This window comes from Calypte anna, chromosome 2, assembly GCF_003957555.1.
Source record: "Calypte anna isolate BGI_N300 chromosome 2, bCalAnn1_v1.p, whole genome shotgun sequence".
Classification (NCBI taxonomy): domain Eukaryota; kingdom Metazoa; phylum Chordata; class Aves; order Apodiformes; family Trochilidae; genus Calypte; species Calypte anna.
The window spans coordinates 127930928-127958541 of record NC_044245.1 but is presented as its reverse complement, the minus strand read 5'-3'; the positions used below and the strand labels follow the sequence as shown (position 1 = coordinate 127958541).

The following is a 27614-nucleotide window of genomic DNA, read 5'->3' as shown; positions in this document are numbered from 1 at the left end:
GAAGTACTGGTGACTTCTTCTCCACTGCTTGCCTGAGAACTAGCAACCAAACCCTAAGTGAGTTTACAGCCACTCCTGCCTTTATGAAGTCAAAACTTTTTATGGATTCCCAGGAAGCAGATGAAGAAGTGGTCATGAGATCCCTTTATAAACCCCATCCCCTTCTGTACTTCAGCAGCACAATCACTATTCAGAACAGACAGAGCATGGAAATGACTGAAGTAGAATTCATGGGTATCTTTGTAACTCTACACTAATCTTTCCATCACCTGAAGTTTAATTTCTCTGTTGGGGTGCTAACCCATCTTCAAGGCTGAACCAAACAGACTTTTAATTTCTTCAGGAGCAAACGGGCTGTACTGAATTGAATGGCAGGTTGGTCCTCATCTCAGTCAGAGTTTAAGAACTGAGTTTATCCATTTTAAAATTTCATCTTTAAAACTAGAAAAGAATGCTCTCTGGGGCAGGGCTTGACTGCTTCTGTAATAACCTCTTCAGGTGCTACTGTCTTAAACATTTATATATAGTTAAATGGTATTTAATAATTGGCAGGAAAGTAGCATCACTAGATACTATTGTATTAGGAGGGATTAGGGCAGTTAAAGAATAGCATGGGGTGAGATTATAGGGGTATTAGAAACTGACAAAACAAAACTTAGTTGATAACTTTTAAAATTTATGAGTCCATCTACATGTTAATTACCATCAGGAAAAGATCAGCATCATAAGCAGATTTCTTTTAAAATTAATTACTTATGTATACAACATTCATTTTGTTCTTACTTACATGACCATTAGCAATATCCAACAGATCTTTAACTCTACATCCTTTTACAGGTCCCACTTCATTGCAAATTGAATCTTCAATAATCAGGAAATTGGCTTTGTAAGATGTGAGTATCTTATAAATATCCTCTGCTGACCTCTTTGAATAGATCTGATAAATCTGCAAATTACAAAAAAATTGTTCATGCAATGCAAAAATCAGTGATAAATTAAATACTTGGGGGTTGTGACATTTGGAATGCTGCTCATATAGAGGGGCAGTGGCATCAGCCATGTAATTTGCACTGCCTGCTAGCCTGGGGGACACGGAAGAGCAACACGAATATGTGTCATGAGGAATGTTACAAGGTTATTTTCTTTAGAGCATTAACATTTAACACTACTCCCAGATATCTACACGATGGAGCAGTCTATAAATCACTGATAATACACAACACGTTTATGGAACTGGATACTCACATTTTCATTTCTTTTTAGTAGATCATCATCATTATATAAAGGCAAGCTCGACACCATCCATCCGGTGCAAAGTCTAATTACACCCATGAGCTGTGGGCTGCCTGCAAACACAGCAGCCACAGGAGCCTGCCTCCTGCAAAACCAACAGGAGCAGACACCTCTGAGTACAGGATGCATAGAAACAATGCTTTGAATTTTCAACACTCTGTGAATCTTTCTAGGTGCTATGGTATGAGCTGGAGGAGGCCAAGGTATCACTGGGGGTCTAATACCAGATGCTGTTGCAGTGGCAGTAGTTTCCTTGCCAGGAAAAGCTCAGACCTGGAGTTTGCAAGGAAGGTGTCCTGCTGGGAAAGGGCTGATGGACTTTCCTCACCCCTCCTTGCCATTCATGGAGCACCATTCAGACTGGTCCTGGAATAGACTGAACTACTACTGAACTGTTGAGGGTTGGTAGGAGGAGAAACAGCATGATACTATCTTATAAGGGAAGGATGGATTTGTGATTATTTCCATTTGATCTCTAGGACCCTGTATAACAATCTGTGAGTAAACAGTGTTATGATAGAAAATAACATCTGTAGTAATTATGTTTCTGGGTTTGGTTTCATCTTTGGGCTATTCCTATTCCTGCATTAGTGAAAGAAAACAGTCACTGTCACACTTTATTACAGACTTCGGGCAACTCTTCCTGCAGAGAAAATTCAAATTAAATAATTTTATCAGAGAGAAAATATTAATAAAACACACTATAACAACATTCTACTAAAATACCAATATGTACATCTATGTATAGCCTTAAGAAAAGAAAAAAAAAGTTCTTATTTTCATTTAAAAAATGAACAGCTGCTACAAATAAGGGTAGTCAAATTGCTCTTAGCTGAGTGAATCTCAGTGCAATTCACCATGATTCATTATGTACTTGAAGTGTAATATATGCAGACTAATGCAGAAGCCATTAGGCACTTGGCAGTATTCCACTTGCTGCCTTGAAGAGCTACAGCAGTGACAAACAACAGACACTACTATTAACAAAAAGGAGAAATTGGCTGGAACACCACAATTAGCAGCCTTGTCTTTCCTGAAGATGAACAGGTTTACATTTAAGACTACATAAATATAGAAAATAATATTCTGAAACAAATATAGTTAAAACTAGGTTATCTGAACACATGGGATCTAACTTTTGGGGAAGTACAGTTCCTAATGACAGAGTTCATAGTTAGAACTGGATTCAGGCCTCATTCAACCTGAAACTTATGGTGAGAAGAAAAATATATTGTGAAAATAAACTGACTCAGTATTAGCTATGTATGCATCTCAGCATGAACTGTGTAACAAAGGTCACTATTTGCCATGTCCTGCTTAGCCAGCCAGGTAAGAACCTTTCCAGCCTCCTGGCCAAAGGGGAAGTAAGTAAAAATCATTGGGGTAGATTCACAAAATGCTGAGACAAAAATACCTTGACATTAAGAAATAAAACAGAAATGTAGGACTTTGCACTTACTTTATCCATGTCATGAGTTCTACTGTATCAGGATCATAGAATTCTTGTAGTTCTGAAAGCTCTGCCATTATCCTAGGGAAAAACTGATGGAAAATTGTTTTTGTTAGTTACAGTTATAAAAAAAATAAAAATCATTTATAGAGCATCTCATTATGTTAAGACCTTATAAAAGTTGTGTGTTACATTCAAAGTCTGTTGAAATGGGCCTCACCTGAGTTTTCCCTCCTGATATTTTTGTTTGAATATTTTGCAAAATTCATTGTTTATATTTGACAGCAGATGTTCTCTAAAGTAACATTGTGAAATACAAGTTCTCATCCCTATTTTAATGGAACATGTACAATAAAAAAGTGAGAAGCAAATAAACAAACAAACATTCCTGTGTGGCAACAACATTCATCAACTTTAACAGTCCTTAAATTCATCAAACCCATACTTCAGGTTATCAAATGCAAATGAATATAAATAAAAGTACTAAAGCAAGAGGTTGACAAATCTCTCATTGTAAACCTGCTTCAGCAGGGGAGGTTGGACTATTGTTGACTTCATGGAAAGGTGGTCTGCAAGTGGAAAAGGAGAAAAGAAATTTCACAGAAGAGCATTATGTGGGTAACCTGTGATTTTTACTCTGATTTTTACTTCAGTCACTGCAGTGAAGGAAAGTACACACTGTCCTGTATGAAACAGAGTATCTCAGTTTATGGTCTTGAACATAATAACATTTTGGGAATAGGATGGGTCCTAGGAAGTCAGACAGAATGCCAACTCCTTGACACCAGCCCAGATTGCAAGCCTGCAGCACCAATTCCCTATCCTGTCAGGTTTGGGACTGAAGAAACTACAGGTGCTTTATTAATGTAGGCGATTTTAGAACTGTAGAATCATTTAGGTTGGAAAAGACCCTTAAGATCATGGAGTCCAATCATTAACTTACCTCACTGCCAAGTCCACCACTAAAACATGTTCCTAAGTGCCACAACTACGTGGCTTTTAAATACCTCCAGGGATGGTGACTCAACCATCTCCCTGAGCAGCCTGTTCCTGTGCCTAACAACACTTTCAGTGAAGAAATTTTTCGTAATAACCAACCTAAACCTCATCTGGTACAACTTGAGACTGTTTTCTCTCATCCTATTACTTATTACTCGGGAGAAGAGATCAACCCCCACCTCACTACAGCCTCTCCTTTCAGGTAGTTGTAGATAGTGGTAAGGTATCTGCACAGCCTCCTTATTCCCAGGTTAAATAACCCCAGATGCTCCTCCTTAGTCTTGTGCTCCAGACCCTTCACCAGCTTTGTTGCCCTTCTTTGGACATGCTACACTATCTCAGTGTGCTTTTTGTAGTGCGGGGGCCCCAAAGCTGAACACAGTTGAGGCACAGCCTCACCAATGCTGAGGACAGAGGGACAGTGACTTTCCTAGTCCTGTTAGTCACACTATTCCTCATACAGGCCAGGATGCTGCTGTCCTTGGCCACCTGGGCACACTGCTCATCCATATTCAGCCATCTTGTAAGTCCTAGGGCCAATTTTCAGCATGACTAGAATCTGGACAGCCTTGTGGGGCTGAAGCATTTCATGCTACTGTAAATGCTAAGTGAAAGCTTCTGGATACCAGCTGGTTTTGAAAAGGACAAAGTTTGCAGGTTATACCAGATTAAAGGGACAACTTTTCTTTGAGACAGCTCTGTGGAAACAGAGGAGTTTCCATCCCCATTACCTGAACAATTCAGCTGTCAAGTGATGGCAGCCTACCACCAGCCATGTAAGGGTAGCACAAGAACAGCTGCCACATGTTCATACCAAGACTGGGAGCTGTAGCAGTGTTGTTACACATATGCCTGAACTGTCCCTGCAACAGAAAAGGGATGGAAAGAGGAACTGCTTCTGCCATCCCAAGGAAAATCAGCTTCACTCATCAATCACAGTCCTTAGAAAAATCTGTCCAGATGAGGGACTATACGAGACTGAAGCAAAAGGCAGCCAAGCAGAAAGATGCTGAGCTGTCAAGTCAGCTGTTTATAGCCATGGTAACAGACTTAAGAGCCTCAAGGCATCTGCACTGTCCTGTAACTCTTAATCAAAGTTTCCAGTCTCAGGGATGAGTTACAAACCTGGAGAGCAAACTCCTACTCCTGCTTAAATGCAAAAGCTGCATCTGCAATGGATGAAGCCCTCTAGAGTCCAACCCCCCACATTACTTTTATTAAACAGGAATCTGAAAAAGAATTATTTGGTCAACTAGTTTGTTTTCCCTACTGTAATAGATTTCATAACTCTATTGAGCAACTTTAGCATTTTTTCAGCATATTATCTATTTCTCTGGCAGAAATGTGTAAAGAGTCAGATTACATCACAACCAACATTTCTAGTATAAGACAGATGTTTCAAAATCTTTTAAAATACTGTAGATCAAGACTGGCTTTTATATTTGAATGTGTTTTGCGTTTTTAAATAATTGAATTCTTATAAACTATTAAAACTAAATATTTTTAAGCTATGTCAGTATAGTAGAGGCTTACTTTTATGGGCTATTTACCATATTTTTTGCACTTAAGGAAGTTAAAAAATTAATTTCCAAATACTCCTTCCTCACCAGTCTATTTGTAACTTGCAATACAGAACTAAGTATTTATTTTAAACATGGAACCACTTCTACCTTCTCTTCCCTGTACTGTAGTATATGCATACCTCTACACAGTGCTCTGCACAAAGAACTTAATTCCATTATAATTTGATGGGACCTATTCAAAGGGATGATTTTTGTATGGCCTCCCACAACCTTACTTGCATCTAACCTCACTCCCTCTCATTAAAACCAGGAATGAAGCAACACTTTTCAATATACTGAGCCTTTATTTGGCAGTATTTTCTTTTGAGTCAGTTCATATGTCCGATCTGTTGCTGAATATAATAAAGTCTTCATTTAAATTTTAACAATCCTTAATTACAATAAGCAAGAGTCAACAAATTCAACTGTCAGATACCTCATACTGAAATATGTGAATGGTTTTGTTTAAAAACAAAACACATTTCCAGGGGATGACAGCTTTTATTTCATCATATATATTTCCATTTGCTAAGTGTATTTCATTGTATTTGCTCACCACGTTGACTCAAATTGTTCCTATATATTAAACAAAACAAAGGTGCTTTTCTTACCTCTTTCCACAAGCTGAATCCAATTATTGTGGGAACAGCCATACTGAGAATAAGAGCCTGAAAAATACATGTTAGAAGAAATGGGATTATCAACCACACTCCATTCTCCAACCCTGGACTATCTGTTGGTTCTCCTCATATAGCAGGCTATGTTTATGAGAGAAACCTCAGAGTGACAGTATCTGAAACTTTAAGGTTTTCTATCAGGCAAAAACTCCACAAACAAGAATTTGCCTGATTTAGCATGGCAGAAGTATTTTGATCCACAATACCTTGACCATCAACATTAGGGATGGTTAATTCATACTGAAATAACAATGATGCTATGTGCACATGATGAAGGGAACAGAAGAAAAGTAAAGATCTCACACATAAATCCTATGAGAAAAATTTTTGCTTTACCAAAAGGATAAAACAGCTCTTGTGGTACAGGAAACATCTGGTAAGGAATGCCCACAAGGCATTCTTCTTGATAATAAGCTATTATATATCTCCCATATTAATAGTAAAAAAGCAGGTCTATATAGCAGAAAACATGAGGAATATAAAGGATTGTGTTTACCATGTACATTGTTGCTCTTTGATGGGAAGAACAATATGAATGTTTCAGATGTAACAGTGTATGGAAGCTTCACAGGTGATAGAGTGAATCCCCGTTTAAGTGTAAAATATTTAATCCTATAAGCATCTCTAAATTGAGGTAAGTAATGTCCTAACCTGATTTTCTTAATAAAGCAAATGCATAAAGCTGCTAGAAGTTGCACAAAGCAATTCTTGGCATATTAAGAACAAAGGTAGGGTTGGAAGTGAGGCAGTATAAGCTCATGTTAAATAGCAACACTTCTCTCTAATGGCCACACATGAACAATTCCTATGTAAATTAATTCCACTTTCCATTTCTTATAAAGCAGCTTTGCTCTCAGCAGTTAAATACATCTAACTTCTAATACCACACTTCCAGCCTCATTTCCTACTGAAACCAAGCTCAGGCTTGCCTGCCTGCTTCTACTTTTTCTCCTGCACTCCTTCTTGGACAAAAAGCATTACCTTCTTGGAAAATCTCAATTAAATATGACAGAGAGCTTGAGGTATCAAAGAATTGTTAAAATAAATTAAATAGAAGAATGAAAAAGATGAAGAGATCTTGTTTTTTTATGAGGAAAGGCTGTAGTGTGAACACAACTTTATTATGAGGTTCCAGAGAACATGTGAAAGCATGAAAAAATGAAAGACAGAAAAAGCAGGCTATATGAGATCCACTGCTCACAGGACTACATGCTCAATGAACAGGTTCTTCTATAGGTCCTAGGTAACTGTTGTCTGAAAAATTATATGCTAGATAGCTCCAATTCTCAACACATTGGCAACAACTGTCATGGTTTAACACTGGCCCGGCAATTAAACCGAGTAACAGACGCTCTCTATTAATCTCTCTCTCCTTTCTTTACCAAGGATAAAGTTGCTCGGTTTAATTGCCGGGCCAGTGTTAAACCGTGACAGATTTATTGGCGCCCAACGTGGGGCCCGAGCTAATTGGCTCAAGTCCAGTTCAAATTTTGACCAATTTGCCTGAACAGTTTGAATTCCAACTCCAGTGGAAGAATGGCTTTGCTGAGTGGGAATCAGACCTTTTCCTTTGGAAATTTCACAGGGTTGGAGATTAAACCAATCATGCTGTACTTTTGGTATTTAGGGTATGTGATCTGTCTTTTCGCAGATGGAATTGCTGTTAATATATGGTTTTTCTTTTGTAAGAGCTGCTTAAGAACCATTGTTGCAATATGGTCCTCAATACTGATGTATATCATGGTGCATGGTGCAGTGGTGTTTTATACAAGGATTAAGAACTTTGTTGGTAATTACATTTTCAGCCTTCTTTTGAGGAAATACACCACTCTTGGGCTGAGTTCAATGGATTCTAGTCAAAATGGCATTATGATTGTTATAGTTTTGAACCTCCTGATTCTTGTAGGCATTGTTGTTCAGGTGTCTGTGAATATTCTCATGTACTATCATATGTTGGTGAGGAATAAGACAACTACAACTAGGGGAACAAGCACACCCCGTAAAGAGAGCACCCCCACTCCTGCCTCCGCAGCCGCTTCTCGCCCCCCCCTCACGCAAGGGCACAACTCAGATAAGGCCGGCGAGCATTGCCAGCGTATCTGCTACAGCTGCAGCTACTGTCTCTACCCACACAGACACTGCTGCTGCTCAGAAAGCAAGACCTGCTGCTGCTACTGCTGCAGACACCCAAACCAGGACAACAACTCACCAGCAATATTGGGTGCACAGCTTTTAGTCGAAGCCACTTGAAAAGTGTCATCCAAAGTTCAGGAGAGCACACACCAAATGCAGCAAGCATGCACACATAAGGTGTCCATAGATATTTCATTCTGAAAAACATCATTGCAACAATATCTTAGTTGGGATTCTGCATGCCTCTGGATTCAAGCTTTACATAAACATTCAGAATTTTTTTCATATGCCTGTCACAATCTGGTTGTTCAAGCAACCTGAGATCAAATTTGATGGCACTGAAGGGTAAACCAAGGAAATCTCTAGCAGAAGAGCAGGCACCTGATTATCTGCTGCAAGATGTAGGAGCAAGATCCAAGGTCAAAGATGACAAAATCCTTCACAGTGTTCAGGGGAGGATGAAAGAAAAACAAAGAGACTAGTAAAGTCACTTGGCTGTTGCAGCTTTCCAGCCAACCAAGGACAAAAAGCAGCTATTCAGCATAGCTGTACAGACACTGTGCTATAAGGGAGCTCCTGAAGAAAGGAAAGGAAAATATTTAATAAACAATTTACAGTTTGCAGGTATTGTCTCCCTCTTAAGGATAGACTAGTCAAGTTAAGCCACCTACATGGAAACACAACAGTCTGCTCACTTTAAGTTGTGGATATTCAAATTTTAGGATGATGAATGTAATATAAACACAAGCTTACCACCTTCAAGCTAATTTAGCTGAGAGACAGTATTAGAACAATGTCTTTCAAACTTTAAGTTCTGTTGCTCTGAGTACTAACACAGTATCTTTGAAAATAGTTTTGCTACTACTTTAAAATGTCAAGCAACAGTATACCTCTTGCTAGCCTAGACACAAGAAGATGGATTAAAAAAATACCTTCTATGTCCCTATATTCCAGGACACTGTTTATCAAAACACTACAAGAGATCTTGCTAGACTACAACATTACAATATTACAGCATTACAGCACAGTTTTACACTTAAATACCATAAAGAAAGTGATTAAGGTTTGCTTCAATTAATGTCTCAGATTTTGGTTGCATTACAGCTTTGAAAACATGTTAAGAGACCAAGTACAACTGATCATCTGCCTGTATCCATTTTACAGTCAAAATGATCTTTGCTCTCTCCCCTACTAATTAGTACCACTATATGCCAAAGACATTTCTGGAAAGGGGTGAATTTCAAAGGGGTGAATGGTGTTATCACATCTAGTTAGGAACTCTGTTGCTTTCAAAGGAGATACATCAAAATCAGACTTACCCTTCCAAACACATGGCTAGACAACCAAGTAAAATTGTGTGAATTACATGATAAACTATTTCTGGCCTCTCTCCAATTCGACCATCCTCAAGTTTAACTGTCTCTTTCAGTGGTTCACCACTGCAGTTGGAGAAAATGAGACATCACTTAATTCAGACATTATCTCAGGCAAATGTGCCAATAAAAATACTTTTATGAATGTTAAGTCAGCAGTACACTGAGATCATTCTGTGTCATATCATACAATATTGTTGCACTGCTTATTTGTTTTTAGTACATCATCAATGATCTGTCAGCACTCTCTGTCCCTTGTTTTAGACTGTAACCTGCCTGGAGCATTGGCTCTGCATTAATACACTGCCTGTAACTGTAAATCCTATTTTAAGGTAATTCAGCAGCAAGAGACAGTCTAATTTAAGAGCATGCACACTCTGTAAACATTTAGATGAAGCATGCTGCACATGCATTCTAACAGTTTCTTCATATCATTAGCTTGGTGAAGTATTAAGCAATCTGTAGAATGATAATTATGTTTGGAATGTGTGTACCATTTTATGACAGAGCAGGATAACAAAACCAGGTTTTTGTAACATTATTATAAGTTCTAGTACTATATATGTAAAAAAATCATAACCAGTATCTTACAACACATTTTTTTAAACAAACAAGATAGCAAGGCACACAACAGATAACAATTTACTCTACCACGATGTGATTTCAGATTACAGTTCTATAATAAGCTTCCCCATGTAAGATGGAAAAATACATGAAACTACCAAATGTTTCAAAATTAAATAAGTGAAGGTTTATTTTAAGCTTTTCTAGAAAAAGCTGTTGGATGTAATGGTGTCACTGCTGATTACAAAGTAGTAAATAGCTATTTCTACCATGAGCAAAAGATTAGAAGTTTGTTTCATTGTTTTGAAAATACTATCACACATCCAACCTGTCAAGCATTTTCATTTACAGCAGTACAATCTTCATCTATTAGTTTTGGTCCTTGGCAAAATCTATTGATTTCTGCTACAGACAAGTGAGAAATCTGCCCTAATACCTGAGCAATTACACCATTCATCTTCTACCAGGGAGAGATAATTTCCTAGCCATTGAGTTTCCAAGACAAGTTCTGCCAGGATCTACAGTGTTGCTACTCTTACTCTGTAAACACTCAGCTCCACTACCCCTTGTCTCAAGGGAACTGTGAATCAGTGTGAAACTAAAAATAATTGAGTCAGTTTTACTTCAGCTCTGTTCTGAGCAGGAAAGGCTGACAGACCTTATCACAGTAAACAAGAGTTTAAAAAACAAAACAAACAAACAAACCTCAGTGAAGCATTAGAAATCTCAAATCCTCTCAGCTCCACCCATCTCATCCTTCATGTACGTTTGAGAAGGAAAAAAAAAACAAACAAAGAACACAAAACCAAACCCAAAACAGAGAAAAAAATCCTCTAACAACAATCTGATAACTGCTGTTGGAAGGGGAAAACAGACAGAATATCTTTTTCCCTACCACTGAGAAAAGATGTAAAAATATCATAAAACAATAGCCAGACCTCTGCAGGAATTACACCCACAGGGAAAAAAAACAATGACAACTCCCTGCCTGAACTGGAGGACTGCTCAAGAAGCCAGTCACTAAACGACTTCCTTCAAGAGCTGCTGGTGGGCCTCTCCTCTAGTGCTCCCATCTTGGCAGGTCAATGGGGCAACACACTTTGGAGCAACAAACATGATCATTCACTCAGACATCCATGAACCTCTTATTTTTAACTTTCTATTTTTCAGTATAAATATGCTACTTACCAAATCCTCCTAAAAACGACCTGAGTTACAGAAAAAAGGCAGATAATTAATACTAAAATATAGAAAGGCAACAGTGATGACTGTGTTAGGCGCAAAAAAAAGTCTTGGGAGGGTGCCTGAAGAGATTCTTGACAAAGGAGCCAATTCATTGTAAAATTCCTAGTAAGGCAAAAACATCCCATTAAAAACAATCAAATACCACAAAGATTAGAAAAAAAAAACAAAAACCCAGCACACAACCAGTCACAGTTTAACCTATTCATGTAATAGGAAACTATTTGAAATTATTCTTTGAAAAGTTATCTTTTTATCATTTGAAAGAGCTTTGCAGGTACTCTTTCCGTTATCAAAGCTTGTCCTCTAAAAAAGAATCTGCAGTCTGAAGAGACCAGACTACAACTCTTTTATACCACAAAAACCCAGCCTCCCATATAACTCCATTACGGGGGACCACAAAGCACTTCATTGTTATAAGGGATTAAGATTTTGGAGATACTGATTTGAGAAGGTATGCTTGTCCTCATTCCAAAAGGGGGGATGAAGAAGGGAAAGTGGTCATCTGAGATCACAAACAAGCACAAGGCACTGCCAAGAATGGAATTCTTAATGCTGAAATTCTAGTTCTGTAGCCAAACCCACTTGATCATTCTTCTTTCTCAATTAATGAGCAGAAAGATTATGTACTCTACCAAGAAGCACTATCAGTGTGCATTCTCAGCTGGAATTGGTGCAGTATGCGATGCCAGGAATGCATTCTTGTCTTATTTTGTTTCATTTTCCTCCCTCTTTTCTGTGGAGGGAAGACTGAACCACTTGAACCACTTTCAAAGAGACAATATCAGTTTAAAGACTGACAGCTGGGCATGTCCAAATTGGCTTTAAAAGACACATCTTGAAGCTCTTGTGCTGCAAACTGTAATTCCAACCTACAGCTACAGTTTCCTAGGTGTAGTTGCATCCAGTTTGTCTCTCTCACTGGCTTCACTTCAGAATTTGACAGACTGGAAAGTAACATGTAGCAAGTCCCAGGAGAAAAAAATAAAATCCAGAATACCTGGTAGGTGAATAAACTGAAATCCTGACAGAGGCTGGACAGAGGCTTTTCTTGCAAAACACTTTAAAAAGTGCAGGTATGTGTGTTAAAACAATGCATCTGTGTCAGCGTCACTGCATCTTGTCTTCCAAAAATTCTCAAACCATTTGAATTATGTGTGATGTCATTTTCCACTTCTTTCTCTGAAAGGCTGTGAAGTAGTTTTGTAAGAGATGCAGTTCCCAGGAAAGAGTCATAATCCCTGCACAGAACTGCAAGTGTTGGTGTGAGTCCAGGGGATGTCTCAGTCCTTATCAATAATCCATCTGAAGTTTTTAAGAAAATCTGTAGCCATGATGTCTTCTTCTAGATCAACATTCAACTCTTTAATAGATGCAAACAGTGTTTCTCAGAATCATAACTATTCCCTCTGACTTTCAAGTTGTCCATTGTTCTAATTTCCTCCAAAACATACAGGTTTGTTTTGCCAGGGTTTTGTTTTGGTTTGTTGTTGTTTTGGTTTGGTTTGTTTTTTGGGGGGTGGGGGTTTTTACTCTTACAAAACTAAAAATAAAACCCCACAACCCAACTCTATTCTGAGATAGTATTCATAGTTCATGACTCTTCCAAGCTCTTTTTCTTCAGGCTATAAAAAGTTAGTACGACCACCTTTACCTTATTATCTTTGCTTTCAAGACTTATTAGAAACACCAGAGACAGGGTACAGAAAGTTTTTGCTCTTCAACATCAAAAGAAAACAAAAATCTATGAAATGCTTTCATCCCAAGACATGAAAAATATTGAAGTGCTTCAGAAGCCTCAAAATCCTAAGTAAATTCTGTATATGCACCTTTTTTCAATTCAATCTTAAACTGGGTGACAAATAGAAACTGTTTCCCTAACTCCTCTATAAAATTCTCACAGGCTACAGAAATTTTATACATTTTGGAGCAGTTCAGAAGTTTGGGTATTTTAGAAGGTGTAAAGAGTTAAAAACTTACTTAGTTGTGTTTAAGCCAAGTTTTACTTCAATGAACTTCAACAAATGTTCATTTTCTTTATGAGGAACAAACATCTGAAAATTAATTTAGCAGAGAAAAATCTTACCAAGTGCTGGAAGCAGCTTTCAAGTAGTCACTTCATTCAAATTACAAAATGGCAGGCAACAATCAACTATTCAAGATTTAGTTAAGACTAAGAAATTTGATTAAGTGTGCCAATTAAGGTAGTGGTACAGGATTCTAAACCTTCACTTAATCAACTCTATCTTTTGAGTTTCTTTGAGAATATCATTCCCTTAATTTCATTCATGTACTCCAACAGGAAGGCAAGTGAAAAGCTGTCAAAAGACTACTGAGCTGTGTAAAAAGGAGCATGAAAAAAGGACTAACTTACCCTCCAAGCAAGCCAAAGAACATTGTGTTTGGCTCCACTAAACAATAGGACTGCAGCCTAGCAAAAGTTATGGGCATTTGTAATCTTCAAATAAATTGCTTGAGCAGCCAAAAATTCTGAGTACTGTTTATGTAATTTAACTCCTATTATTCAAGGTTAGGTTTTATTTTCCCAGAGACACAGCAAGGTTAGCCAAGCTGAATGGCACTAGAAAACAAATTCTGAGCATTCTCTCAAAAATTTTAGGGTTCAGTAGGTTTTTCTAAGTTGATACTGTTAATTAAAACAACCAGACTGCGTTTGAGACACAGAGAAAAAGCAGAATAAGATATGTAAAAGGCTAGAGCAAGCAAGAGGGAGTTTCTAATCAAAATAGACAACCATGTTAAATCCCACTGTGCAATCTCCTACTTTAAGTGAAGGTTTCTTTTCCCATGTTCTAGTAGAAATTTACTTGAAAATTAATATCTACCCTGAGACTACTCACACCTGTTTCTGGCCACTAGGTCTTTTCCATGCATAAGAATATCATTTTAATATTCACAGCAGTTTGCAGAAGCCATCCAAGTAACAACAAAAAACCAAACTTATGGAGCAGCTAACATATGATTTAAAGATTATTTCTTTATGCTCCAGACTCAACTCAGAAGACCAAAACCCAACAAAAACGAGTTGTTAGAGTTTTAACATAAATACAAAATTATTCCACTAAAAAGTACTAAAAAGTACTTCAATTTGCTATGAATTAAGCTATTAACTCTCAGATCAGTAAGAAAAGCAACACTACAAAAGATTTTTCAGTTATACCTTCAACATTCCATTTGGATTTTGAAAATGAAAATTACTTTATAGAGGAACCTTACCTTCAGTAAGAAGTTTAGTGTCACCGTTATTGTAAGTACCAAATAAATGTACATTATTTTCAGCAATCTTGACATAAATGTGTCTTTTTTCATATTAATCTGCAAATATAATTTCAGAATGCCATGTAACTTGGAGCTCAGTTCAAATAATTAAAACTATACTTGGAGTTAAAAGAGAGTTTAGTTACCTGAAGGCATCTGGAAAGCATTAAAGCTGCTACAAGGCTCAGTAATGGTGACACTAGTAAGGCTGAATTTTCAAACTGCAAAAGGTACCCCACGAAGAGAGAAAACAAGTATATTTTGTATACTTCATGCACCTGTTGAATAAATAAAACAAAACACAATAAAATAAAATTACTGTGGATACATGTGTTGCTTTTTAGAGCAGCAGATAGTCTATTCCATCCCTCTGCTTATCAGGGCATTATTGGATCCCATGAATCTACTGCTACTCTAAGTAATTCCCATCAAAATGGCCCTGCTCAGCCTCAGTAACTAGTGCACAATAACTTTACAAGAATTCTGTACAAGTGCCAAAAGAAGTATTATGTTAGAAGGCCTCTCCATCCCTCCAATAGACACGACTTGGACCCAAGCTGTGCATATGGCAGCCACCTCTGAGGCTGCATTTATGTCCCCAGCTTTCAGGCAGTTGAAGAGTTCTAATACCTTCTCTGTCTGTGCCAGGGCAAAGCTGTCCAGCAGAAAAAGAGAAACAGCCTGGACAAACAGGAGATAATGACTGTATTCCCACATCATCATGAAGGTATACGTTGAAGCACTCACCAAAAGGTAACAAAACTTCTAGGGAAAAAAAGAAAAACAGAAAACAGCATTAATTTCATACTTAAGCATCTCTGTCACTACGGAACTCAGAGATCATTAAAACAGAAACTAGGTAAATTAGTTATTTTAGGAAATAATTAAAATTTTTACTTTAGAAATATTTAACATGTTCTCAGATGGAAGAAAGTGATTACTGAAACGTTCGAAAACATTTAAAGCCATTTCCAACAGAGAGCAGGGAAAGGAGATTACAACCATCTTCAAGCAACAGGAAGAACAACAAAATAGTTAACACAGTGGGAAAAGTCAGCATCGGGTAATTTTAGAGAGACAGCATACAGCTCATTAAGACACTGTTCTCTCTGAAGCCTCATGGGGGCATAACAGGGCAGGGCACAAGTGGCTTAGCAAAAACTGCACATGCCCAGGTGAAATCCTAGTGGCTGATTCAAAAAAGAACAAACAAAACATCTACTGTTTTCTGCCTAGTGGGGCAACAGGGACAAAGGCAACAACTCTAGAGCACAGTTCTACCAGCAATGCTTTATTAACAAGTTATTTTTGCTTTACCTCAGCAGAACAATTTAGGTTTTTTTTTAAATAGCCTGTGAGGGCTGCTACTTGACATGCAAAATATGGCAAAGCCCAGTTTTCTCTTGATGGTATGGAGTAATCAATTCTTGTTGTATCTGTCCTAGAATAAAGTACAAACAAAATTATTAGATTTATGGAAGGAAACACCAAGGAAAACCTAACTGTCACTTCTAGATATCTGTGAGGCCTTCCAATCAAACTAATCCTGTTTGGGGTATGAAGTAACACTGACAATTTCGCTGCTGATACAGGTCACAAATTTAATATAAGCACAGAAGGTCCAATCTTTACTTGTTTACTCAGAAGATCTCCTCCCTAGCTGGCATTTATAGGACTGAAGCCAAAATGCAGCAGCCTCCAGCTCCCCACAGAACTTTGTGAGCCAGATGCATCACATGGTGATTCTGCCCACCTGCACTGGGAGAACAGAGCCCTCTTTGGCCACAAGCTGTGCTAAGAGAGAAGACTCCTTTCACTTTTCAGACAGTATGTTTTAAATGAGTGTTTTAGGCTGAGTACAACATGCTCAGAATCCATAGTGCTCCCTCATAGCAGCAGCACCAGCAGATACTCTGTCTACAGGGAAAACTTTGCCCAGCAAAACACGAGATTAAAGATGGATGGGAAGCACAAGCCAAAACAGTAGCATCTTCTCATGGAATGACTTGACAATATCTGCACAATTAGAGCTGTAGGAGAAAGTTTTAAAAAGTTCTGAAGTGACTTAGAAGCACGAGTCACACTCTCAAATGTGATCAAAGGCAACAGTTTCAGAGGGACACAGTCTTCTTTGTGTCTACTATGCTTTTAAAAAGGAGTCTCAAGCTCCTTTATCATTTAGGTATTTGAAAGCGTCACCTTTCATTTTTACCTCTGAAGCCTCTTGCAGAGGCATATCTGGAGCTTTTAAAATACTGGACCTTTCAATTTGTTAACACTGTTTAATCTTTTTTGCTGTTGGAAAAAATACAGATTTATTCACCATTTTTCCTACTTTCCACTGTTCACACCAGCTTGATGAACAGTGTTACTCATTATTAATCACAGATTTGATCATGATGACTTTACACTCCGAAAAGTTGCTTCCCAACAGTTCACCTTTAAATGTGTATTTCTAACATTTTGCTCCTTCAATATTCTTTTTCTTTCAAGTGCTCTCAAGTTCACAGAAAGCCCCAGAGCTATTTGGTAACAAACCAGGAACCTGAACACAAGTTCTCAAAGCCCAAATAAGGCTCCCTCTTACTGCAGTGCTTCATAAAGGGAAGGGACATTTCCTTGCAAGTGATAGGATTTTAAATTTAAAAATCTTATTAACAGGATCATCTAAGAAGATTCTTCTTTGCACAAAAACCCACTACAAAAAGCAAATTTACAAAAAATAATCAGAGACTCTTTATAAGAAAAATGCCTTTTGTTGTTTCATTTTAGGCAATGGAACAACCACCACAGTATTTAGAACCCACAGGCAGCAATTGTGTTTTACAGAAACTTCAGAAATTTGTTTTCATCCTTCACCAGCACAAAACCAAAACCTTCTGAGGAATGTTCCTGCAAAATGGAACTGTATGAGAATACTCCTGTATGAACACACACATACCAAACCAATGTGTGTGTGTGTCTGCCATCCAACTGGCAGAGTGGATGGTTTGGACAACAGGAGGCCTTTCCATTAATAAAAGCATCATGAGAATCAGTGCATCTAGGAGATGTATTTTACTTAGCATAAGAGCTTGCTCTCACACTGAGAACACAAAGTTTAATAGAAAGCATTTCAATCTGCTCTAATATTTTAAAGTGCCTTATTGACAAACTAGATTGTATAAAGATGTTTTTCTTACCTGTTAATAATGAACCATGCTACAGTCAGCATTCCTGCCAGCCAAGTCCCACTCATAACCCAACTGGTTACAAACAATGCAGTCACATAAATTCCCTGCAGTCCAAAAACTATACCAATGTAGAAATACACTGGCTCAATAACTTCCTGAAATTACAAATAAAAACGAAGAGACATAGTGGCAACTGAGCTGAAGCTGGAAATGATTACTATTTATTATTTGCATACTGCTAACAGTGTGCTAGGTGCTTTACAAACAGGTAAGAGGAGGCCCCTGTTCTAGAAAAGTATTGAACATGCTTTTATTTTGGGCTTAGGGAGAACAAAGCAGTGTGAATTAAGAGCACATTTCAGAATTCAGTTTTCTAGTGCTGTGATTTTTGTATTTGCTTTAGAATGAATATTGTATGTGTCAGATTTAATAAATCTGTGCAGCAGTGAGATATAAAGTTCACAGAATATGGCAAAAAAATGTTCCAAATACAGAGAAGCACATATAAAATAAATAATAATAAAAAGAAAGATAAATAAGTGAAGACACAAGAATGCCATGTAAAGCTGAACAAACCCCACTAGAGCAGAAAGACACAAAAGGTTTATCTACAAAAGTGGTTTTTCCCATTTATTTATTCAGGAATGAGTAGAGACAGGTACCACTACAACTGACTTCTGTACTCTGAATGAGCTAACTTTCCTGTTTTTAATGGGCAGCACAGATACTCTCCACATTTCCAAGTCATTTGTGGAAGTAAAGAATAATGGACAAAAAGGTTTAGTGCTAATAAACACCCAAAACCTGATCAGAATTGAGGACATGAACCTTGCAAGAGATTTAGCTCAATTCTTCCAACAAGAATGGCAAGTATTTATTCTATACAACATACCAAGTCTCATACACAGACACATACCCAACCATAACAAAAGCTGAGAAAGTAGGAGAAATGCACATACTTCACTACCAGATGCTTGATATAGGACACTGGCAATCAGCTCTGGGTACAAAGTCATTTGCTGGACTGCATTTATTGTCTTCAGTGATACTGTCTTATTATTGTGTGTCAACTCATAAACACCTATAGACAAAATAAATAAATAAATAAATAAACAAATATGTCTTGGAATCACTTATTACTGTTGTCCTTAAAAGAGGTGACAGGGTACTCAAAGGTAGGAATATTTGATCACTAAAACTACCGATGGATTCACCACTCCTAATTTTAAAGGAAGGAGAAACTTCTCTGCCAGATCCCACTGCACCCTACTGATTTAACAACAAAGTATTACCATTTTTTGATGTAGTCTTTAAACAGAAGGTCCCAAACTAAGCAGCTGAAGTGCAGTCTTTTCAGTAACATACTGCTTCAGCCCTGGAACCAGCTATCTACAGATCACCTTCACAGGAGGTTCTTTGGAAGTGATACAAAGGTCTAACAGGGATCAGCAGGGTGTGTTAAACCTGTCCCCACAAACAGGTCTGATTTGATGGCCTTATCACCCTACCTCAGACCTGGGTTTCTGAGACTTCTAAAAATCACAAAATGTGATTCTTATGCCTTTGTATGGGATTGAGATTAAATTGAAACTGGCATACTTGAAGGATACATAATTCAGAGATAATATAATTAAAGACTTGTCATTATTTTAGACAATAGAGAGAAGAGGAAAAATAAACCCGAGTTACAGCAGGGGGGAAAAAAAAAAGAACAAAAAACCCAAAACAATGCAAAAGCCAACCACCTAACTGTTTCCAGCTCTGAGTATATCTTGGTGTGTGGTCTGCAGCTGGTTCTCTGCAGACCAGACCAGCTCTTGCAGGACTTATAACTGGGTTCAGCACAGCTACATCACACCTTTGAAAAACAAGTGCCCCTGTAATACCTAGTGGACAGATGAGTCTGTCTGCCTGTGAGCAGAGGCAGCATGCCTGATTGAGGCAGTCTGTCTATCCACAGCATGGGTATTCTCCCCACAGATAACTGATACACTCAGTTCCTCAAGATCTGTTATATATTGCTGATGCACTACGTACCAGCTGACAAACTGTTCAACCAATGAAACTATAGCTACAAAGTTTAAGTGTCTTTGGATGAGGTTTCATGAGGGGACTGAACTAACGCAATGGCTGATTGCTATGAGACATGGTTGTTTACTCCCTCTTCTCTCCCAGAATTCTCACATTTTCCCCACGCTGGCCCAGGTGCCCTTCTGAACTCACTAAACTAGCGTGGAAGTGTTCCATCTTCTTTTCATTCCTTTAGTTTTCTGCTGCTTAAGGGTCCTACGGTCAGTAAGCGCCAGAACAGGAGTGGGAAGGGAAGAGGGATCATTGCCACACAGTTTGCTCTCCTTCCTGTTGGTTTCTGCCCCCATCACACAGTGCTCATCAACATCTATTCATCATAGCTCACAGGAGTAGAAAATTCTGGCAAGGACAGGATTGAGCGTATCAGCTCTTAATAGAATCTGTACCATCTTGTGACAGAAGACAGAACACAGTAAATTCCATTCCTAATTCCCAAATTAAACATCAAGTATGGTTACATTGCAGGAAATTCACTATCTAGCACAGGCAAATCCAACAACAACTTCTATATGGGGCAATATGAGAACAATATAAATCCTGTTCCAGAGTACTGATTAAAGGGCAATCTGCTGGACTGGATACTTAAGAGGATACTTAAATATTCTTGTCTTTTACAAGGCGCTGAAAAGTTAGGGCAGCACATAGCTTTTAATTAATCTGATTGATATATAAATGTATAAAATCAGTCTCTCTGGTATGAAGTTTTTACTGTCTCCAGAAGGAAGAGGACTTTTCAAGGTTAATAAAACAAACAGGGTTTGTACCTCTTTCAAAGGAAGGAGCCTTTAGCAGTTCTTTATAGAATGAGTAATAAATGGCGCTGTCACCCTGAAATGTAATTTCTCGTTCAAGTTCCTAGGAAAAGAAAAAAAAATTTACTCACCCCCTGGAATCCCTTGCCATAGAAGACTACATATTTCAGATTGACTGGTTTTGTGATACAGCTCATGGTTATGACTCCACTGTACAACTTCAAAGTATTTCAGAAATTAATCTTCACAGTACCTCCATCAGGTATATATAATGTTCTCTATAACTTAACAAACATGCTTGAAATCAAAGCAACTCAAATCCCCATTGTAAGTTAGCACAAAATCCACAGGATCCTTCCACCTTCACAAATACAAATTTCCAATTTCCATACGTCACTAAATAATTCAGTTCTTAAAAAAACTCTGCAACCCATACATTCCAGTTGTTTAGCTTATGCAGTCCCAGCATGCTTCACTTTTTCTCTCCAAATTTTCTCTCCAAATCTCTCCAAACTTATTTCAATTATAAATGATGGCACGAAAAAACATACAAAAGCTGTGGTTAGCAAAAATACAGAAAGAAAGAAACACAGAGAGAAAGAAATGCAGAGAGATAAAAAGAAAGAAAGAGGAGACTGTGTAAGAGGCCTGAATAGAAGGACACAGGATTCTGCAAACAATTCCAGTTCCAGCCTGACATGGATCAGCTTTGATTTCAAGGACACAATTTGGCTTTTGTTTCAGTAGTTGACATTTTTCTTTACCTGCCTGCTGGAAAACCAGAATTTCCTTTCATGATATGTTGAGAGGTACACAGCATACATCATTCCACTCGTGACTGCTGCGAGACAGCCGAAGAAAAGCTTCGCAAAACGCTGAATTAACAAATCTGAAAAGGGACAGTGAAATTATGGAGTAGTCCAGAGGACTCAGAAACAAAGAGTATACCCTAAATATGACACATTTCTGAACAGCAGATAAACTTAGTGGCATCAGCATTCCCACACCATTATCAGCACAGATACACCAAGAACCAGTCTGTTACTCCTCTCCTGCAGAGTTTTCTTCTCCAGTTGTTACCACTGCTTCATAGGACTCTCAGCTAAAATACTCACACACTGCATTGAAAATTTCTCACCATTCTGCTAAGCTTAATTTTCAAACTAATTCCAAGAAGAAAACGTATCTTTCAAATAAACAGAGTGGATCCTAGATTTTACACAAAACACCAAAAACTTCTCTAACAAATTAACAGAACCGAGGTGGCAATATGACATCTGACACCCATACTGAGACACTGTATTTATTTTCTGTTCTGTTCTGTTTTCTAGTACAAGAGGAAGGAAGTAATCTGAATTTTAACAAACTCATCCAATGAGTGCCTACTTCATCTGTAGTTCCCTCAAGTTTTAACATAAAAGTTTCTGGTAGCTTGATGAACACTTGCCTAAAATTACACCCGATTTTAGTTCTGCTTCTTGAAAAGCTGTAAGGACATTTCGGCTGCTATTGTTTCAGCAACATTAATTCATGCCTTCCAGCCTGCTGGCTGAAAGATCATTCCATGCACAATAAAATATTTATTTGTATTCAAATACTAACAACAGCAAGATTCTTAACCCCTCTGCCTGCCCCACCCCCCAACCTGAAACAATCCAGGACTACCATTTTTCTCTGCAATACATTGCAGAGAACATCTTAGCTAATGTCATTAGCTAAGAATTCTAGCATGCTAGCCCCTTTTTTCTTGAAACATTAAAAAAACTAATTCAAGACAAGTCTGTTATAAATTCCTACACTACAAATATCTTCCCATTAAATGTAAGAAACTGATGGAAAAAAAATCAGAAGTTGGCTAAAAATTCTGTAGCTTACATTTTGGCGATCTTCCCAGCTTTGAGATTTCTTTGTTTCTTTCCTCTGGAGCCATTTTGTCAGATTCTGTGCAGTGTTGCTTCTTTCTCTGTCGCAGGTCTGCTGCCCCTGAAGACATTTTTTTTTTAAGTTACAGCAACACAATACCTAAAATACCACTCTGAGAAATCCACAGAGCAGCAGGTAACAGCAAGTTACTGCTACCCATTCAACCTCACAGAAGATGCATCTGAGAAAGGGTTCAACTGAAGTAAGCCATATGTGCAACTAAAATAACAACACAGAAATAAAGAAATCAATTCCTAGCCTGTTCCTTAGAAAATCCAACAGTTTTCTCCTGAGGCTATACTGTGGGATTACCTGGAACTTAAACTGGAAGACACTATACAAACGATGGAAAGAGGTAGTTCAGGAAAGTTGATGCAGCCACTGAGAGACAGTGATGCCAATTTCATTCTGCTCCCATCCTGGTGTTACACTGCTATAGTACAGCAGTGTATTGGGCACATTACTGTAGTATACAAATGGGGCCAGTCCATTATTTTTAATTAAGCTGCCTGTTATTCATGTGGTAAAAAAAATTATATAGTAACTGTAATATCACTTTTCTTTTTTCCAGACAGATTTACCTGAAACTAATCCTAAGATTTAGGAATTCTTAGTCTAAATTATGAAAAAAAAAAACCAAACCATCCCACTAGGCCACATAAACAACTTCAGGGCTTCTTCTGTTTCTGTTAGTTTTTTTGTAGCAAATAATGGCAATTCTAAGGCCTGGTCCACTTACTTTACAGTCAGAAAAGCAACCAGACAAATTCACGGAGTGCAAGTCTCAGTACAAAAAGACTAACAAAAAAAAAGTCTGTTATAATTACTATATTAAAGATGACACCCCACAATATTTATGTCATTTAGAAGTGTCACAAAAAGGTTTAGCTGTAACTCCCACTCCAGAATTTTCAGCTTTCCCATTTCACCTACTGTCCAACATTGCTTGAAATTCTGCAGTCGCCTATTTGCCCAGGACTTAAAACAGCTCTTTCATAAAGCCATTCAAACTGGAGCTGTCAATCTCCACACCCTGCAACAGAGCTTTTAATGACTCTGGTTGTACATTACAATTCAAGCCTAAATCAATCTAATTTTAAATCCCAACCATTAGATTTCAAAGTTAAAAACTAGAGATAGTAATGTAAGGAAACTGTTAAAGTGGTGTCTGCCTGTATCAGGACGTGTGTAATCATGTTTCAAGGGGATTTTCAAGGCAACTTATAAAATGTCAAGCAAGATCTCAATTATAACATTTTTTCACAGAATGAACAAAAATGTCTACCTTCTTCAACAAGAATTTGAAAGACAATAAACAAAACAAGGTTTAGGGTGCTCAGTATCACATTTATCATGTCAATCCAGAATGAAATATACATCAGTTATCTCTTCATGTCATGTACATGAAGTTAATTAGCAAAGCAAACACCAAATGCACTGCTGTTGAAAAGCACTTCTATAACACAAAATAAAATAAGAGGAAAAAAAACCTAAATCACCAGAATGGGCAGATATGTGGTTGGAAAGACAACTATCTGCCCTTGTTATGGGAGTCCTGACCAAAGCAACATCAGTGGGAACACTGGAAGAAAACACATTTCTTTAAGTTTTCTAGCAGAAAAGTGAGCCATATCAGAAGTGAAACACACTATTTATAAAGCCCTAGTTAGTAGGAGTAACAGGAAACTCCCAAGGAAAGAATTTAAAATTCTAATTCTGAAATGACTGTATCTTAGTCAGCAAATGATCTCCTTGGTTTAGAAGACTGATCGACAAAAATGGTCTCAAGTTGTGCCAGGGGAGGTTTAGATATTAGAAGAAACTTTTTCACTGAAAGGGTTATTAAACACTGGAACAGGCTGCCCAGGGAGGTGGTTGAATCACCATCTCTGGAGGTGTTTAATGTGATGCTGAGTAACATGGCTTAGCAGTGGACTTGGTAGAGTTAGGCTAATGGCTGGACTTGATCTTAAAGGTCTCTTCCAACTAGAATGATTCTGTGATTCTCTCTTCAAAGAGAGATCCATGTATGCTACTTCTGTTGAATTTGTAGCTGCTTCACATAAAAAAGATATGCTGTTTCCACCTTTATGGATTCTTTAAATGTGGTGAAACGAAAATCAAAATGAAAACTAAAAATTATTTAGGGTACTGAACTGATAACACAGCCTCTAGTACCACTCTATCCACCAGGCAATTTTTTTATCCAAGGTCGCTTTGAAGTTCCTAGTAGATTTCTTTTTTTCAAATCTTGTTCAGACAACCTGAATTACACTTATTTCTGCTTATCTATTGCAAAAAAACAGAAGTCCTTACTCCTGTGTGCCACTATTTTAATCCATTTTTCACCTGCCCATTGAGCACACTCTGTGATTTTTGTCCTCTCATCTGGAGAAGGATAACCTGGAACTGGGAAACGTTCAGAGAAGAGCTACAAGGATGACCAAAGGTGTACAATGGCTCCCACATAAGGAAAAGTTAAGGAAATGAGAATGACCAACAGAAAAATGCCTGCATTTCTACAAGCTGATGAAGTGTATCAACAGACTCAATAGAGAACAATGATTCACCTTCTTTTCAAATGCTGGAACAAGAAGTTATCAAACAGAGCCAGTGAGTCAGGCTAAAAGGAACCAGTTCACCTCACATCACCTTCATGTAGACAACTCCTACCCAAGGAATGTTCTGTAAACAGTTTACATAGATTCAAGAGAAGATGGACACATTTGTGGAGGACAAATAGCCCAAGACTACAAAAAATACTGAAGCCAGGACCAGATCATAGAGTAATAGAGTATCCCAAGAGCTGAGAGGTTGGAATATGCCATGGGACAGCATCCCATATGCTTGTTTTGCTCTTGCATTCCTCTGGGTGCCTACTTAAAGTCGTATTTCTGCAGATTTCCCTAAGAAAACTAAATGCCATCTCCTAGTTCCCACAAAAGGGGTTTATCACAAGAAGAAAAAAAGATTGTGTATGTGGGGAGGCTAAAGGTGAAACGAGAAAAGGATGCAGACTGAAATACACAAACAAGGAAACAGAAGAGGTGCCAAGGAGAAAGCACAGCCCCGGAGGCACCCAGGGATCGGAGGGATGCAGCCCCGGGGTGCTCTGCACAGAGGCAATGCGGGGCGAAGGAAGGAAACAGACCCCAACTTTCTGGGCCCCCATCCCCCGGCTTCCTCCCTGCCCCGGGGTGGGGGGTGGAGGCCGCCCAGGAGGGGTCGGTCCGGACCGAGCCTGCCCCTGCCACCGGCCGCTGCAGAGCAGTGCCGAGGCCGGACCGAACCCCTCTCCCTCGGGCAGGGTTCTGCCCCGGTACCTGCGCTGCCTCCCCGGCGCGTACCTCACACAGCCGCGGCCACACCGCCGACCTCCGCCGGGGGGAAGCGGCCCCGGCCCAGCACGGCAGGCGCCGACCGGGACCACCCCGCCCGACCACCCTGTCCCCAGCTCCGTGGGCTGAGGCGGCAGCGGCCCCCCCGGGCGGTACCGCGGGTCGGGCTGAGGCGGCCCCGCCGGCGGAGGGGGATGAGGGTGACACACGCGCCGCCGCCCCCCTCACCTTCCTCCATCTCCAGCCCGCGGCCGCCGCCCGCCGCCGGGGACTCTCGCCGCTCCCTCCGGGGCGACACCGCCCCGCCCGCGCTCCTGCCGCCGTCACCCGCCTCTCGTCGGCCCCGGGGGCGGGAGCGCTCTCGCATCACACGGCGAGCGGAGCGGAGCGGAGCAGAGCGGCCCCTCGCTTCCTGCCGTTCCGTCGTCGGGTGCCTTCTCCGGCGGAACTGTGGTGGCAGAGTGAGGGGGCAGGTCGGAGCGCAGCGGCGGCGTACCGAGGCGCAGGCGGACGGCAGGACCCGGGTTCCCCTCATGCCGGGCCCCTCCCCGGGCCCTCCCAATTAACATCGCCGGGACACCGAGTGGGGCTCCCCCCATGCCAGCCCGGCGCCGGAGGAACGGTGCCTCTTCAGAGGGGCCTGCCCAGGTCGCGGGGCCTTAGTCGGAGCATCTCCATCACCCCACCTCCCCTGTGCAAAGAGTCTCCCCCTCCGGCAGGGCAGATCTGTCCCCTGGCACCCGCCTGAGGCTGCAGCATCGCTGTCTGGGCCTAGCGGAACCCTGCGGACATCTAGCAGCCAAGTTCAGCAGGGCAGCGTCATGCAGAGAGCCCAGGTTTGATGCTCATGCACGAAACTCTTGGCCACCTGCAGGGGCCTGGTGAGAGAAGTGGTTGGTTCAACGATGCTGCAACTACAGGAAAACTGGGGAGGAGCGTATTACAAGGACAAGGAGTAATGGTTTTAAACTGCAAGAGGGTAGATTTAGGTTAGACATTAGAAAGAAAGCCTTTAGTGTGAGGGTGGTGAGACACTGGAACAGGTTGCCCAGGGGAGCTGTAGATGTCTGCTCCCTGGCAGTGTTGGAGGCCAGGAGGGATGGAGCCTTGAGCAGCCTGGTGTCTCTGCCTATGCAGGAGGGTTGGAACTAGATGATCTTTAAGGTCCTTTCCAACCCAAACCATTCTGTGATTCTATGAACCTTGATGCCTGTTTGCTTTGGGTTTCTTCTTGCATGGCAATGAACTATCAGAGCAGAGGCTGTAGAAATGTGGGACAAAAGGATGCCCCCACCCCCCTGAAGTTACAGTGTGCTTTTAGGGAAATGGGCTTTATTTGGGTAAAGAGAGGCCTGTGAAAGAGCATAAGGAAAAGATAAAACATCCTTGAGCAGTGGAATGGGTGGGCACCTCAGCATACCAGCCACCTAACTATTATTGTGGTTATTGGCAGCACCCTGGGAAAAGGAGTATTTGGAGGAATGTGATAATTTTGAGAATATGAGCTGGGCATGCCTTTGGAGTGTAGAGGTTAGCATGGGGAAGTGTTTAATAAGAGAGCTGAGCAAGCTGGTGTGTTCTCTGATGGGTACAATTAGAGGTTGTAGCTAAATTAAGAGGACAGGACTGGTGAGGAATGATCTTAAAAGTGAAGTTATGTTGAAGGAAGAGATGCAAAGAGTGAGATGATGTGCCTGCAACACTCATCTCCTGCACTGTTTATTGCAGGAGCTCTTGTGGTCTTGCCTTGGCTTTTTGGGGAGTG

General features: G+C 39.7%; 1 protein-coding gene across 1 annotated transcript in view; it reads right to left on the bottom strand.

Annotated features, from left to right (window-relative positions):
• Nucleotides 1–26374, bottom strand: part of DPY19L4 (dpy-19 like 4) — a 33494-nt gene extending 7120 nt beyond the window's left edge. Inside the window, exons 1-18 of the mRNA XM_030446010.1 lie at nucleotides 26078–26374; nucleotides 22464–22571; nucleotides 21353–21477; nucleotides 20601–20691; nucleotides 18705–18826; nucleotides 17755–17900; nucleotides 15890–16013; nucleotides 15203–15337; nucleotides 14719–14850; nucleotides 14531–14629; nucleotides 13274–13347; nucleotides 11240–11398; nucleotides 9434–9553; nucleotides 8191–8311; nucleotides 5916–5972; nucleotides 2753–2835; nucleotides 1246–1378; nucleotides 788–946 (exon numbers count right to left, since the gene is read on the bottom strand). Of these exons, the coding sequence (XP_030301870.1) occupies nucleotides 788–946; nucleotides 1246–1378; nucleotides 2753–2835; nucleotides 5916–5972; nucleotides 8191–8311; nucleotides 9434–9553; nucleotides 11240–11398; nucleotides 13274–13347; nucleotides 14531–14629; nucleotides 14719–14850; nucleotides 15203–15337; nucleotides 15890–16013; nucleotides 17755–17900; nucleotides 18705–18826; nucleotides 20601–20691; nucleotides 21353–21477; nucleotides 22464–22571; nucleotides 26078–26216 (2127 nt within the window). The 5' untranslated portion in view covers nucleotides 26217–26374. The remainder of the gene's footprint in view (nucleotides 1–787; nucleotides 947–1245; nucleotides 1379–2752; nucleotides 2836–5915; nucleotides 5973–8190; nucleotides 8312–9433; nucleotides 9554–11239; nucleotides 11399–13273; nucleotides 13348–14530; nucleotides 14630–14718; nucleotides 14851–15202; nucleotides 15338–15889; nucleotides 16014–17754; nucleotides 17901–18704; nucleotides 18827–20600; nucleotides 20692–21352; nucleotides 21478–22463; nucleotides 22572–26077) is intronic.
• Nucleotides 26375–27614: the final 1240 nt, after the last annotated feature.